The 16442-nt window shown below is 43.3% G+C and overlaps 1 protein-coding gene across 10 annotated transcripts in view; it reads left to right on the forward strand.

Annotated features, from left to right (window-relative positions):
* Nucleotides 1-14515, forward strand: part of PLEKHG1 (pleckstrin homology and RhoGEF domain containing G1) — a 190795-nt gene extending 176280 nt beyond the window's left edge. For all 10 annotated transcript variants that reach the window (XM_053292289.1, XM_053292270.1, XM_053292321.1 and 7 more), the window contains 3 exons: nt 650-766; nt 7700-9365; nt 10550-14515. In XM_053292289.1, the coding sequence (XP_053148264.1) occupies nt 650-766; nt 7700-9365; nt 10550-11616 (2850 nt within the window). In that variant the 3' untranslated portion in view covers nt 11617-14515. The remainder of the gene's footprint in view (nt 1-649; nt 767-7699; nt 9366-10549) is intronic.
* The last annotated feature ends 1927 nt before the right edge of the window (nt 14516-16442 follow it).

The following is a 16442-nucleotide window of genomic DNA, read 5'->3' on the forward strand; positions in this document are numbered from 1 at the left end:
GGAAATGCTAGCGGCCCCAGCCGCACGTGAGCTCCCGCCATCCGGCCAGCCCGGCTGCTGTGAGGAGGTGATGGCAGCCGCAGGCCTAGCCCGGCCGCAGTTGTGACCATCACAGCTGCGGCCTGGGCTGGGAGGAGGCGGGAGGCAGCGGAACACACTGGCCCTGGCGCCGCTGCCAGGGTGAGTGGGGAACGGGCGGTAATGGCGGCAGCGGGGCCCTTCTTGGCTGCCTGGTGCGGCTCTGTGTGGGGGGAGGGGGAGGAACGGAAGTGGGGAAGGCTAGAAAGCACAGGACTTGGGGGGGGGGAGGAGAGACCGGGACAGGAGGGAGAGGAAGGGGGAAACAGCCATCCCCAAAGCGCACAGATGCTCTGTGCGGGGTCGGCTAGTCTCTCTCTGATGTCCACAGTAGTATTTGCTTGTGGAATATTTGTCACAAACAAATATGCTGTCTTCTTCCCCATAGTTGCATATTACAGTGTTGCCTTTTTCTAACCCCTGTCAGCAAAAGAGGCAGAACAGAATGGTCACTGTAAATTATAATAGTCTACTTGTTGAACTCTGACATTTTTCAGACTTGGCTTTGACTGAAACCCTTTCTATTTAAAGGACTGTATGTCCAAGTGTAACCGTTTCTCTTTTCCTGCAGTGCACTCAACAAAATTCACAGCAGAAACCAAAAGGAGGCCGCAAAAGGCTAAATAGTCAAGTTGCTGAAAATTTTGAGAAACGAAGAAGTGTTAATCTCAGTAAATGTGAAATTCAGGTACTTTTAAATCTATACAGACTCTTAGGGGGGAAAGTGTCATGTTTCAACTAAATGTATTCAGAGATGTGAAATGAACACCAACAAAAAAGAGAACAAACATGGTTTGCTAATCAACAAGGCAAAAGGCATTTTAGTCAGGGATATACTTCTATATGTATTGTTGACTAAAAACTGGTATTTCGGGAACCTGCCCACTCCTCAGACATTGGTTCAGTTGCTGTGATGTTATGCTATATTCACTTGACATGTAACTACAGAGATGGAGGAAAGATCAGTCATGCAGTATTGACAATCAGTGTAGGTACTATGAGGAATTTGGGAAGCTGATCCAAGTGTAGGAGTGTAACCTTACAGAGCATGTATATCATCATTGTCTAATTTTGCTCAGACAAGTTTCATTGAAATAATTATCAAGACTTAGAAGCATCCTACTAGATTTAACATATTTGTATACCATCCACTACCAAAGTCTCTGGGCGGTTTACAACAATAAAACTAAGAAATTTCAAAACAATTAACATGCACACAAAAATTCAAATTAAAATAACTACCCATTAAAAACTGCTAAAAAGTTAAAAAGCTTGACTGAAGAGATGTGTCTTGAGTTGTTTCCCAAAAACCAACAGGGATGGAGCAGTTCTAATCTCAGCACGAAGTGTGTTCAACAGCTCTGGGGCAACCACAGAGAAGGCTCTCCTTTTGAGTCAACAGAGGAGCTGGTGGCACCCTCAGACAAACCCCCCCTTAAGATCTTAATATGTGGCAGGGTTCATAGTGAAGAAGGTGTTCTCTTAAATATCCTCGGCCCAAGCCTTTAAGGGCTTTATAGGTAATAGCCAGCACTTTGTATTTTGCCCGGAAACCTATTGGTAGCCAGTGTAGTTCTTGTAAAACTGGAGTAATATGGTCTCTTCAGGATATCCCAGAGACCAATCTGGCAGCAGCATTCTGCACCAATTGCAGTTTCCAGACTACATACAAAGGCAGCCCATGTAGAGTGCATTGCAGTAGTCAAGCCTGGAAGTTACCAACACATGCACCACTGTCTTATGGTCACTCACTTCCAGGAAAGGGCGCCATTGGTGAACCAGCCAAAGTTGATAACACTCCTGGACACCATCTGCACCCGAGGTATCAGAGAGAGGGTTGGGTCCAGAGGTACTCACAAATTGAAGACCTGTTCCTTCCTGGGGAGTGTAACCCCATCCAGAGCTGGCAGATCTATTCCATATCCCGAACTGCAGCTTCCTACAATGAGCAACTCTGTCTTGTTCGGAATCAGTCTGTTTGTTTCCCCTCATCCAGCCCATTACTGCCTCAAGGCAGGCATTTAGGGAAGTTATGCCTGATGAAGCTGACATGGAGAAATAGATTTGGGTTTCATCAGCATACTGATAACACCCTGCACCAAATCCCCTGATGATCGATCCCATCAGTTTCATGTAGATGTTAACAAGCATTGGAGACAAGATGGAGTCCTGAGGGGCACCATACAAAAGCTCTTGCTTCATAGAGCAACAGTCTCCAAGTAACATTTTCTGAAATGTGTCCGAGAGGTATGAGCAGAACCACCACAAAGCAGTGCTCCCTTCGCCCTGCCCCGGCAGGAGTTTCCGAAAGATTCCATGGTCAATGGTATCAAAAGCAGCTGAGAGATCCAAAAGGACCAACAGAGTCATAACCCCTCTGTCAATTCTCCTTTGGAGATCATCCATCAGGCCAACCAAGGCAATCGCCATCCCACAACCTGCCTGAAAGCTAGTTTGAAATGGGTCTAGATAATCTATTTCATCCAAGAATGCCTGGAGTTGAGAGGCCACCACCCTCTAAGAACAGCTCTGCTGGATCGGGCCCAAGGCCCATCTAGTCCAGCATCCTGGTTCACACAGTGGCCCACCAGATGCCACTGGAAGCCAGAGGCAGGAGTTGAGGGCTGTTATTCCCCTGCAACTGGTACTCAGAGGCATCCTGCCTTTGAGGCTGGAGGTGGCCTATAGCACTCCAACTAGTAACCGTTGATAGACCTCTCCTCCATGAAGTTATCCAAACCAAACCCTTCTTAAAGCCATCCAGGTTGTTGGCTGTCACCACATCTTGTGGCAGAGAATTCCACAAGCTGTTTATGCGTAGTGTGAAAAAGTACTTCCATTTGTTGGTCCTAGATTTCCTGGCAATCAATTTCATGGAATGACCCCGGGTTCTAGTGTTATGGGAGAGGGAGAAGAATTTCTCTCTATCCACTTTCTCCACACCATGCATGATTTTATAGACTTCTATCATGTCTCCCCGCAGTTGTCTTTTTTCTAAACTAAAAAGCCCCAGGTGTTGTTGCCTTGCCTCATAAGAAAGGTGCTTGAGGACCCTGATCATCTTGGCTGCCCTCTTCTGCACCTTTTCCCATTCTACAATGTCCTTTTTTAGATATGGTGACCAGAATTGTACGCAGTACTCCAAGTGTGGCCGCCCCATAGTTTTGTATAAGAGCATTATAATATTAGTCGTCTTATTTCAAATCCCCTTCCTAATGATCCCTAGCATGGAATTGGCCTTTTACATTCATTCATTCATTCAATTTCTATACTGCCCTTCCAAAAATGGCTCAGGGCGGTTTACACAGAGAAATAATAAATAAATAAGATTTTCACAGCTGCCACACATTGAGTGAACACTTTCAACGAGCTGTCCACCAAGATCCCTCTCCTGGTCAGTCACCGACAGCTCAGATCCCATCAGAGTATACTTGAAGTTGGAGTTTTTCATCCCAATGTGCATTACTTTACACTTGCCAACACTGAACTGCATTTGCCACTTTGTCATCCACTCACCCAGTTTGGAGAGATCCTTTTGGAGCTCCTCACAATCTGTTTTGGATTTCACTGTCCTAAATAGTTTGGTATCATCTGCAAATTTGGCCACCTGGCTGCTTACCCCTGCTTCTAGAACAGGGCTTCTCAACCTGTGGGTCCCCAGATGTAATTAGACTTCAACTCCCATAATTCCCAGTCAAAGGCCACTGGGGCTGGGGATTATGGGAGCTGAAGTCCAATAACATCTGGGGACCCACACGTTGAGAAGCCCTGTTCTAGAAGATCATTTATGAATAAATTTAAAAGCACCGGTCCCAGTACAGATCCCTGGGAGACCCCACTTCTTACTTCCCTCCATTGTGAAAAATCTCCATTCATTCCTACCCTCTGTTTCCTGTCTTTCAACCAGTTAGCAATCCACACATGTCTCCTTATCCCATGACTGCTAAGTTTCCTTAGGAGTCTTTGATAAGGAACTTTGTTGAAAGCTTTTTGGAAGTCCAGGTATACTATGTCAGCTGGATCACCTTGATCCACACACTCGTTGACACTCTCAAAGAACTCCAAAAGGTTGGTGAGGCAAGTTTTACCTTTGCGGAAGCCATGCTGGTTCTCTCCCAGCAGGGCCTGTTCTTCTATGTGCTTTACAGTTTTATCCTTGAGGATGCTTTCCATCAATTTGCCTGGAACGGACATTACGCTAAGTGGCCTGTAATTTCCCGGATCGCCCCTGGATCCCCTTTTGAAACTCAGTGTTCCATTTGCTACTCTCCAGTCCTCTGGTACAGAACCTGATTGCAGGGATAAGTTATATATTTTAGCAAAGAGGTCAACAATTTCACATTTGAGTTCTTTGAGGGCTCTTGGATGGATGCCATCCGGACCTGGTGGTTTGTTAGTTTTCAGTTTTTCCAGACAGTTTAGAGCAGGGTTTCTCAACATGTGGGTCCCCAGATGTTATTGGACTTCAACTCCCATAATCCCCAGCCCCAGTGGCATTTGGTTAGGAATTATGGGAGTTGAAGTCCAATTACATCTGGGGACCCACACGTTGAGAATCCATGGTTTAGAGAACATCATCTCTTGTCACTTCTATCTGACTCAGTTCTTTAGCCTCCATCCCTAAAAAGCCTGGTTCAGGAATAGGTATATGCTCAGTATCCTCTGCCGTGAAGACGGATGCAAATAACTCATTTAGCTTCTCTGCAACCTCCATATCCTCCTTAATAATCCCTTTCACTCCCTCAGTGTCTAATTCTCTCTCAATCACCTTGGCCAACCATAGGAGATTGGAAACAGGGCTATCATTGCCTAACTTAGAGGGACCAAGCATAGGCTTCTTTAAAAGAGGTTTAATAATTGCCTCCTGTAAACAAGGATGCATCCTACCTTCCCTCAGAGAAGCATTTATGATCTCAACCATTCCCTCTCCAATAGTCTTCCCGCTTGAAAATATAAGCCATGTCAGAAAAGGGCCAGGAGAACAGGTGTAGGATACACAGTTCCAAGCAGCTTGTTCACCTACACAGGAATCACAAACTCAAACTGATCCAATTAAACCACACAAGAAGAGTTACTGAATACCCCCACTAAAGACTCTGTACCAACAGTGGAATCCAGGTTGGATCGAACACGAGAGATTTTGTCCACCAAAAAATCATTTAAAGCTTCACAACAGTTAACGGATGCAGAAAGCCGGAGTGGGCCTGTATAAGTCCCCAAAACTGGAGCAGGCCTGTATAAGTCCCCTCACCACCCTCGACAATCCCGCTGGACGTGAACCTGCGGACACAATATGAGCAACAAAGAATTGCTATCCCAGTTGCTTCTTTGCTGCACATATTGCTAGAGCATAGGTCTTCATTTGTGCTCTGTGCTATAATCTGTCGGATTCAAGTTGAGTCCATCTCAATTTGTGGTCAAGTTGTCTACCTAGCTACTTCAGATCCCATAATTCACATACCATGGAGCTAATTTAGAAGTGGGTCAGAGGGGATGCTTAGGAGCGATCAAGTCTATCCCTCTAGTGAGCTCATTATTCTAATTTTCCACCGGGTGTCAACAGGCTCACCGGCAGAGCCAACATTAAAACCCTCCAAGGTTTCTTGGAATCCTATTAGATCCAATAGCCTCTTTGGGCAGACTATCCTAATAGGCCCTTCACCCCTCCAGACGTAACTAGTGGCTGCAAACTGAACATTCACCAGGTTGTGGTCCGTCCATGACAATAGGGAAAACATAGGAGTAGCCACGCACAGAACACCTCCCTGGTCAGAGCAAAAAACCAAATTGAGTGTGTAACCAGCAACATGTGTCAGTCCTGAGACCACTTGGGAAAGCCCCATAGTTGTCATGGCCGCTATGAACACCCAAGCTGCTCCTGCCAATTCAGTCCCAAAGTGAACATTGAAGTCGCACACCACCATCAACCTGAGTGTCTCCAATGCCAACTCCACAACCAAATCTGATAGCTCAGTTAGGGATTCTGTTGGGCAGCAGGGTGATCAGTACACCAAGAGAAGTCCCAGTCTATTCCTGGTCCCAAGACTCAAGTACACACACTCAGTATAGGTGGGTGCTCTGACTGGGATCCTGATAAGGGATATATTGTTCTTAGAAACCTCAGCCATCCCACCTCCCCACCTGTGTTCCCTGTAAGAGGGTTTCTCAGAAGTTGTGGACTCCTGGCATTCCCAGCTGCAGTGACCTTTGGCTGGGGATTATGGGAGTTGTAGTCAACCACATCTGGGAATCTCTCTTACAGGGAACACTGCTCCCCACCCACGTCCACAGCCACTGCACCTCCCCACCCACAATTGGAAAGCAGGCAGTGGCTGTAAAGGGAATCTTGGAGGCAAAAATTTAAGTAGACTCTAGAGCAGAGGCTCTCAACCTGTGGTCCCCCAGATATTATTGAACTACAACTCCCATCATTCCCAGCTACAGTTTATTGTAGCTGGGGATGATGGGAGTTGTAGTTCAGCAACATCTGGAAGACCATGAGTTGGGAACCCCTGGCCTAGAGTATTTTCCAGCCAAGGGTTATGCAAAGTCTAGGGAATTCAGCAGACCAGGGATTAAGCAAGTCTGAGTAGTTAGCAGACAGTGGTTGCAAAGGCAGGAAAGAGAACCAAGAAAAACAGCCAGAGTGCCAGGAAACTCAGTCAGCAAGGACTGGTGAATGAGAGGCAGCTTCCTACATATTCTGCTTTTATAGTGCTACAACTCAGGTGTGCACTATCTTTTTCCCCACCTACCTGTCATAACATTGTGTGCTGGCTTTGACTCTTTCCAATCAGCCTCTGCTGCAGGTGGGTAATTTTGTTTTATGCAGAACGTTACTGGTTCATCCAGATACTCTTAATGAGGAAATACAGCGGAAGTACTTGCCCTCTGGGGCAGCATATTGAGTTCAGAAATTCCAGGTATGGGGGGAGCACTCCTCTGTGGGTGGGTGGGTAGGTGGTAGTTGTTCCATATCATTGTTTGGTTTATTTCTCCAACATAATATACAGGGGGGAAATATTTCTTGCCTATTGGAAGTTTGGGACACACCAGTGTAGGCAATTGTGAGCCTACAGGGGGCAAGCACTTCCCCACCTTTTGGGGTGGCTTCTTGTTAGTTCTTGTGATGCTGTCTTTTGAGTAAGTTAGGTTCCTCATGGAAATGGTGAGACTAAGGAACTGATGGCTTACACAAGGGGCAAGAGGGCCTAGTGGAGGGGAATCTCACAAAGGAAGTAGCATTCCAAAGACTATATGTGTATCTTAGCAGAAGCCAGCAAAAGAGCCTCAAGGCTATTGTCTGACTTGGGAGTTTCCCCATTCAGTTCTATGGTTAATTATTTGCATATAGAAGATATTTTCATGAGTAGCCCCTGCCCAAAGACTCTGCACTAATAATGCCCCAGTATTTTATGGGTGCAGCCCTGAACAGACTCAAATGTTGATTTCATGCCTTATTAATTGAAATCTCATGGAATTTACCATTCTTAACTGTGTTCATGCAGGCTTGTTTGTTTTAAACAAAGATATTTGCTTTGGTAGCAGATCTGTAGAGCAGAACTGCTGTATGTAGATCAGGGGTGGATCTAATAATATGCTCTGTTTCAAAACTTTTTAGAACCTCAAAGAGCCTGCAGATGAAGCATCTTCCCAGGTGAACACAAACCTTCCATTTTCCTGCAGTGCAGGTGGTCAGCCATCTCGACAGGTCACACCACAAAATAGCACATTCATAATGAACATCTTTGGGAGAACAGCTGCAGTGAGAAACATTTGGACCGACCACCAGATTCGGCAAGCTTTGTTCCCAAGCAGACGCCCTCCTCAAGAGAACATAGAGGACGAAGATGATTATCAAATGTTTGTGCCATCTGAATCAACATCCAATTTAGCTTCCATTGCAAGTGAAGAGAGGGCCCCTTCAGGCCGTCCTTGCAGCTGGCATGTAGGACTAGCTCATCAAAGTGATATCTCGAGCTCCAATTCTCACAGAATTGTGAGGCGAGCCAGCAGTGCTGGGGAAAGCAAAATGTCTCCATCTGGTTCAAGATACAGAAAAAATGACCTTGGCCAAAATGCTTCTTGGAATGGAATGAACAATTCTAGGAGTGACGTGGACAATATGCAGGTTTATCCAGAATCTTCAGAAGAACTGACTATTGATGACATAGACCATGTCTATGACAATATAAGTTTTGAAGATTTGAAACTAATGGGTTTGGCTCGGAGGGAAGAGTCTGACCATGCTCCACAAGGGTCAGCTAGAGACTCTCTCTATGAGGCCCAAGACCAAGACATTACCTTCAGCAAAAGGCAGGCACCTCAAAGCAGAACCTCCATTCCTACTCACAGAAGTGAAATCATTCCCAGGAGAAGCACAGCATCCGTAAGCTCTCATGAGTTGAGGATCAGTGAGGAGAATATCTATGACACCATATTGTTTCCAGAGCAATCACTTCTGAATTTCAAATGTGATCGCCTAAAGTGCTCCAAAAAGCGGAGTTTTCTGGGCTTGGAAACAGATTTTGCATGTTGTGACCATCTTGGGCAATTCGTTTCAGAAGAGAGCCTCCAGTTCAGTGAAGATGAAAGTCCTTATCATTATGTTCCATTAGATCATGACTATTTGAGTTTAGTGGAAAGCTCCTCAAACTCTGACTCACACTCTCACAAGTCTGCTGCTGATAAATTATCAGAAGAAGTAGATGAAATCTGGAATGATCTGGAGAACTATATCAAGAAGAATGAAGAGAGGACACGAGAAAATGTCCTTGCAGCTTTTCCTGTCTGCAAAGATGACATGGACAGTGGCACACCTACTAGAACTACTTGTGACTTGAATGTGGAGTATTCACTGTCTATTCCTTCATTGCCAGAAACATCTGTTTCCCCCAAAACGTTGCCCAACAAGGTAGCCAGGTTAAGTGAAGCCAATCTTAGGTTTGAAGAGGCAGCATCATGTAAAGCAAATTCACTAATGAGTCTCAACCGATCTTCCCTCTCCAATGAAAGAGCTTTTGTAGATAGCCTTTATGAATCTGCTGGTAATATTCTGTGCAGTACAAATGCAGAAAGTATTGACAATGAACTGGATGCTGTGGATAAAACAAGGAGCCGGGTCTTCACGATGGCAAGACAATACAGCCAAAAAATTAAGAAAGCAAATCCGCTTTTGAAAGGAAAAAGTCCAGAACAAGAACAACTTCTGAGCCGGCAACAGAAACAGAGGAACAAGGACTTAGCAGCCATTTTGGAAGAGAAGAAACAAGGAGGTCCAGCCATTGGTATGCTAACAATTCCACCACCACCCCTTCTTATAAAAACATTTATGTAATATCTTGAAAGTGTTGACTTCTGCCCAGATTTAGTCCACCAGTTAGTCTCTGCTTATCAATAGTTCATCTGTCTAAGTTAAGAGTTAAGGCTGCTTTCTATTTATACCAGTTGTCTTGATTTTATGAGGTAGGCTTAAACCAGGAGCTGTGTCCACAAGGACACAGAACATGCAACGTGGCTGCAGGTGTGGCCACAATATAGTCTTAGCCTTGTAACTAAGCCCACAGAAGCTACTAGCCTGCAAAAATATTGACTAGCCTGCTTATGGACAGAACATCATTTCAAACATGAGGATTACAGTTTTACATGTCCAGAAGACTAGTCCTTGATACCAACAAACACCACTGTCAGCTGCTCATAATATTGTATGTATTATACATTGCTGAATATAGTGTATACCACATTAGTGTAGTCTTGCTAAATCCAAGATGCATTAAATGCAATCCTATAGCTCTGGGGATTTGAACCAGTTACTTCACATCCACATTCAACAACTGTGTTTAGAAGCTACATATTATGCCCATTTCTGTACTGAGGGCTGATCATGCATAACTTCACCAATGGTGTAAAAATGCTTAACAAACTGCTGAAATCAAATATTTGAAAATTAGGCTAACTTAAGCCCCCTTCTGAAGTTATATACCTGGATATGCTGTAATAAGAAATGGGCAATGGCAGCTTGTTGGCTAGCAATGCCACCCCTCCCCATCCTTGACTGCAGTATTTGTCTGGAGGTCAGAGCAAAACCCTTCATGTTGTTTGGAACTCTGGGTGCCAAGGGTTCCAAATTATGAGATGGGTTTGTCTGGATTCCACAGTGCCTTCCTCAGGCAAATGCTGTGCACGGGGATGCAGGGCTGTGTGGCCATAGAGCATGTCAGCACTGGAGATATGGCTAGCCAATATATTCCCATTGCTCCTGTTTCTGGGTACAGCATAGCTAGTAGAATGGGAAATTGGGCGAGTTTACTTGACAGTAAGGTGCATTGAAATAAACAAGGTTTCTGTTGGGATTGAATTCCAAAGGTAATTCAATGAAAGAAACTTTCATTTTAGGATTTGGTTTTTTTTCATAGCATGCAATGTAATTTTGTTTTCAGCAGTTATATGTATATATATTTATTTATTTTAGGTGCCAGAATTGCTGAATATTCCCAGCTCTATGATCAAGTTGTTTTTCGGGAAACTTCCCCCAAACCACAAAAGGTCAGTTCTCAGGAACCATCAAACGTAAGGTATTCCTCACCAGTGTCAACATCTCAGTTAGCTGCTGAATGCTTAAGAGCAGAAGACTGGCTTCTACACTCAACGTACAGTAATGGAGAACTCTCAAATTTCTCTCCTTGGCCAGAGGATCCACACCTGAAGTCCAAAAGCTCCCCTTCAGAGATGAATACAAAACCGAACATGAGACAGTTGCCAGCGGCCTGCTCAGTGCCTTCCCTTCAGGCTCCTCTTTCCCTCCCTGTTCCTGCACAAAGGTGGAGTGCTATTATAAGCCAGCCTAACAAGGAGAACTTGCACCACAGCCATCCTTGTAACTCCTTAGGAAGAAAAGGCGGCAATACAAAGTCACAGATGTACAGCAGATCGCAATCTTCTTCCTCAATTGTGGTCAATAAGTCCAGGGAACTGGTAAATTATCCACATGAAATGGAGAAGAAGCAGTTGCGTTCAAGCAGGAACATTTTGTTTGACCACTGTCAAGAATCGGTGGAAAATGCCTCTCCTGGACTGCCAACATGTGACATAACAAAGCAAATATCTGATAACTGTTCAGAGATGATTCTGCAAGACTCTCAAAAAATTCTAAGGGTTAACAGAAACTTGCCCTCCAATGCACAAATAGCTACCCAGAACTATTTTTCTAATTTCAAAGACACTGATGAAGGAGAAGGAGATGACGATGACTATGTTGAAATAAAATCTGAAGATGAGGGGTCTGATTTAGAGGCTTCCCATGACCAAAGGAAACTCTCTGATCCAAAAATAAGTGCACATTCTGTCCCTTCAGAAAATCTTGGTGGCAAACATGTGTCCTTGGCTCCTACTAAGGCATCAGACTCTTACCTGACGACATGTAGCGATTCAGATAAACTGAATGATTATCTCTGGCGAGTACCATCTCCTAATCAGCAGAATATTGTCCAGTCTTTAAGAGAAAAATTTCAGTGTCTTAGCTCAAGTAGCTTTGCCTGATTTTTTTTTAAAATTCTTAGTTACGCTGCTTTAATGTTGACAAAGGTTATAGTAGGATGACCAGTACTTGTAATGCATATTGTAGTTTTTGTTTTGTTTTTCAAAAACTGCCATTTGCTGAGAAAGTTAGTGTCCAATTTGAGGTGTCAGTTAATTTAACTGGCTATATATTGCGGATACATTTTTGGCTTGCTTTCACTTGCATCCATTTTAATCACTTTCTTCTCTATTGAAATTTTGTCAATTTGTGTATGAGAGCAAGTCAACACAGGCTAGAATTTGGAATTTTGCTGAATAGCACTAGTGCTGAAAAAGCAGGGGGAGAAAGCATGACACACTGGAAGGTTTTCAATGACACATCTACCTACCATCCGTAGGCCATGTATATGGGATAATCTCAGGTTTACTTGCTTAAAAACCATACTTACACTTTCAGAAGTGAAATACTGTGACTGGACTGAAATGTAATGATGTGTTGTCATTTGACTCCATTACAGTGAAGATTTTCTCCTTACATGTCTGCAACCCAGTTTCCAAGTAGCTTTGATAAGTAAAACATGCGCTTGTGGTACAGACCAAAATGGAAACTCTGGGATCAAGCAGAAAGGCATTTCCAAAGCATCTTTGTCTAATTTGAGTCTGTAGAGTAGCGAAATGATGACTTCTCTGTTAGGGAAGTGACTCTTGCTGATTCTTAATTCAAATCTATATTAAACACTAGCAAGGGGTGAATCTGGGCCATTTGGTTTAAATTAAAATTGATTTACTTTTATTTCAGTATGCCAAAATACATTCCATTCTTTTGGAGATTAGTCTCCCATCGATAACATGTATATGTGCAGTCAGTTCCTACTCCTGTTGCTGCTGTGTATTAGCTCTTGTTGCATAGCTTTGGCTTGGATTACTTGAAAACAATCATGTGTGAACACTCAGCGTATCGCCAGTTTTCAGATGAAGGAAGTTAACCCAGTGATGTATGTACAAAGTGAAATGTGTTTTACTGAGGAGGGCGGGGTTATTTTGTTAAGCATTGCTTCCACTTTTGGTACACCACTTCACTCTAGCATAAAGCACAGTAGCCTTCGTAAGCTTTAAAATGTCCCCACTTGCTGTTACGTAAAGCTGACAAGTGTATATTCTGTTCTACTGAAATTAAGACTGAAAGTTTCTTGGTTGCTGAACTGTCTACTACAAATATTGTTGAAGATAATTTAATTTCCAGCTTTTCTCTCTGCTATCCCAGAAACTCCACTTGTCTTATGCACAAGGTCATCTTAGTTTCCGTAGAAGAGTAACTCAACCTGTGTCTAGTAAAATAGATGAGGAATTATGTAAGTGTGTATGAGGTACTGGAATTAGCAGATACCTTTTTTATTTAATAAATGTAAAGTAATGTAAATAATTATGAAAAATTAATTCTTGTGCATTAATAATAGGCACACTTAGATTTATTCATACTGGTAGAGGAATTTTGTTAACATAAAATGAGATATAGTCAATGGAAACAAATGGAGGGAAATAACATGTAGCTTTGTAAAGGACAAACATGTGTTTGGGGTACTTTTAGCTTGGTTGGCAGGGAAGCAAGCAGCTGAAACTTACATGTGACGAAGCTCTGGAAGCTGTTATTGTAAAAGCAAATGGGGTAGTGGAGGGGTTTCAGCTCTTGATGAGAAAACAAGAGTTCCAAACATCTTGTATCTAGCTCATACTTTGTAGGTGGCTTGATTGTGTTGCTAACACCTTCTATTCCTGCTTGCAAAAATTACCAGTAATAAAGAAAACTACTCCCAACTAAAAAAGAATAAAAGCTCTAACTTTTGTAAAATATAGCTCCTCACCCCACAAGATAGCAAATGAATGCCAGTGTTCATCTGGTATGAACTCTACATACACACTTGTTAAATGAACATGTGGAGATACCATGCAATTTTCTGAAGAAAATTAAAATGGTTTATTTCCTCATATTCTAATCAGCTGCAGAAGGTTCAGTTTACTTTGTGTAGCCTTCTAAAAGGAGAAAAGGTCATATGCAATTTTATTTTTTTAAAAAAAAAAATCTGGGTGAATCTTCTGCCGCCTCAGGACACTACAAATGTGAATAGAATCAAAAGTAACAATAGCTGTCTCTTGGTACAAGAAAGGTGAGTCAGCTTGGTGGTGCTTTTAGAGACCACTACTCAAGTTGTAAGCCAAACAGACCGACCCATTTTGCAGCTTATCAAATGAGCTCTCCTGAGCACATTACTCATTGCAGTGGGGAGTCAAAAAGTGCAATCTGGGACCACAGCACTGGTCCCAGAAAAAACCACTGCTTTTACTGCAAATGGAATAATGGGGCCAGAGAAGGCAGGGGCACCTGTGTGGTTTGCTGCAAACTGGATATGTCAGAGCACCACTCATGGTTATCCTGCTGTTGCTGTTTTAAAGGTGAATTTTTCTCTTCTTTTGAATATTTATAACTCCCTTTTGTAACTTTTGTGTTAAAACGTTTGAAAGGAGACTTATTTTTAACCATGTAACATTGTTTAGAAGACTCCTGGTTTTAATGTATTCTTCTGTATTTGCTGGTGGAACCTGGCACTCTACTACTGGACAGGGTTCAAAATGAAGTCACTTATTCTGAACTGATTCACACTGTGTCTTTCCTAATTTCTTCATATAATTTGTTGGCATTTTATCCTATTGACAAGAGAGAACCTCTATGTTGCACTTTTTCATGACTCATTTTGTAAGGAATATGTTTAAAAAATGTATGTACATGTAGAAGACTTCTTAAGTAAAACTCTTCTCATTTTGTTATGCTTAAAAGCTGAGATGAAAGCATGTCAAACCTGAAGATACGTAAGTAAATGCTGCCTAGGGAAAAAAATAAATACGATTTGTTTGCAGCAAATGATTTGCAAAACTGCAGCCTTCAATTATTTCAAATATTGCCTAGTATCAAGGGTTTTCCACTTTGCAGCTATTGATTTGTGCATTTTGCAGTTTCCATTACTGAAGTAAGGTAGTTTCCATTGTTGGGTAAGGCTAGCACTGCTGCAGTGAACATAATGACAATTCAGGATATGGATCTAAAGCTAAAATGGAAAGTATATTCTTATCATTGTGCAACAGCTGTTCATATCTTGTCTCAGAGGTTGCTCTTGCTCTCTCCCTCTTTCTGGTTGCCTCTTTTACACTATATTAGAGTTGCTTTCCTGGTGGATGATTTCTAACCTTCATCTCAAAACATTTGTTCTCCAAAAACGCAAACTCTAAAAAGTTTTTTTGTGAATGCTAACTGTGCAATGTGTAGTCTCCACATAACTAATTGCCTTCAGAAGGGAAAACTATGCTGGGAAAACTTCAGCCCATTAATGAGACCATCTGCTACTTGGAAACATCAACCAGCCATTCTTCTTTCTGCAAAAATGCCTGCTGCAGCCATTGCTGCTCCAGGGAGTGAAAGTCATTCTCTTTCTAACTACAGTTTCCTTCAGCAGCAGCTGCTGATGGGACTTCACCTGCCCATCCCTTTCCTCTAAAAGGATGCCGCACCCTGTCTGCTCCTATTGCTCCTTGCTGGGAGAAGGCAAAAGGAGATGCAAGTGACAAATGGATTCTCTCTCTCCCAAGAGAAAGAACCTGCAATTTCATTTATCATCAAAAGTGTACTATGCAGCATCAGATTTAGAGATCAAATTGTCAAGCTTCTTCCTAGGAACATAGGAAGCTGCCATATATAGTGAGTCAGCCCATAGGTCCACCTAGCTCAGTATTGTCTACACAGGCTGGCAGTGGCTTCTCCAAGGTTGCAGGCAGGAACCTCTCTCAGCCCTATCTTGGAGAAGCCAGGGAGGGAACTTGGAACCTAGATGCTCTTCCCAGAGCAGCTCAATCCGCTAAAGGGAATATCTTAGAGTGTTCACACTTCTAGTCTCCCCTTCATATGCAACCAGGTCATACCCTGCTTAGCAAAGGGGGACAAGTCATGCTTGCTACCACAAGACCGGCTCTCCTCTCCTAGCAGGGCCTTCCGATTGCCCCGAGCCCTGCACTGGCACAGGCTCCGCTCTTGGGTGCACTGCAGTGCACCCTGACCTCTTTCCCCCAGTCCCAGTCACTTATCTTTCCTTGTGCGCAGCCCAGCTGGAGCCAATCTTTTGTGTGGATGTAGCAGGCAAGCTGCTGAAGCTCCATCTCTCTCCGCCTCTCAGCTTTTTGGTGGGTGTGTGGGACTTCTAGAGAGGCCTCCATGCAGGCCTCGCTGAAGCCTGAAGCTCAGGAAGGAAAGTAGGTGGCAGGCAGGCAAAGTGTCCAGTGCTGGCTGCCATTGCCCACCACAGCGCTCTGCAGATCCTCTTCCCAGCCCAGCCTTTGCCTGCTTAGTAATGGAGGTATGATGTGATTTCCTTTTTTGTGGTTATTCCCCACCCCTTGAATAGTTAGGGATTGGCTTGCCATAGGGCTTTAGCATTGAGCAGAGATGTAGGGTGGGGTCGGAGGAATAGGTATATTTATATTGAAGTGCATTGGACAAATTGTTGGTTTTCAAATATTTCTTTTAATTTAACCCCCCCAAGTCCTATAAGTGGCTTGTTTCATGGCAGAAAATTACAAAAACTTCTGGATGGAGATATATATATATACACACACACACACACACACACTGTGCTCAAGTTGATTTATAAGCCAGAAGGTCTGAGTGAGAACTGTGAAGCGTGTGTTGTGTTTTAAAAATTTCTTTAGAAAAAATGCACTATATGTCCAAACACCTCACTCACACTATTTACACGGTCAATCAGTATGGTTCTGTAATGATATGAAATGTTAAGGAGGCCTCA

This window comes from Hemicordylus capensis, chromosome 1 (genome assembly GCF_027244095.1).
Source record: "Hemicordylus capensis ecotype Gifberg chromosome 1, rHemCap1.1.pri, whole genome shotgun sequence".
Lineage (NCBI taxonomy): Eukaryota > Metazoa > Chordata > Lepidosauria > Squamata > Cordylidae > Hemicordylus > Hemicordylus capensis.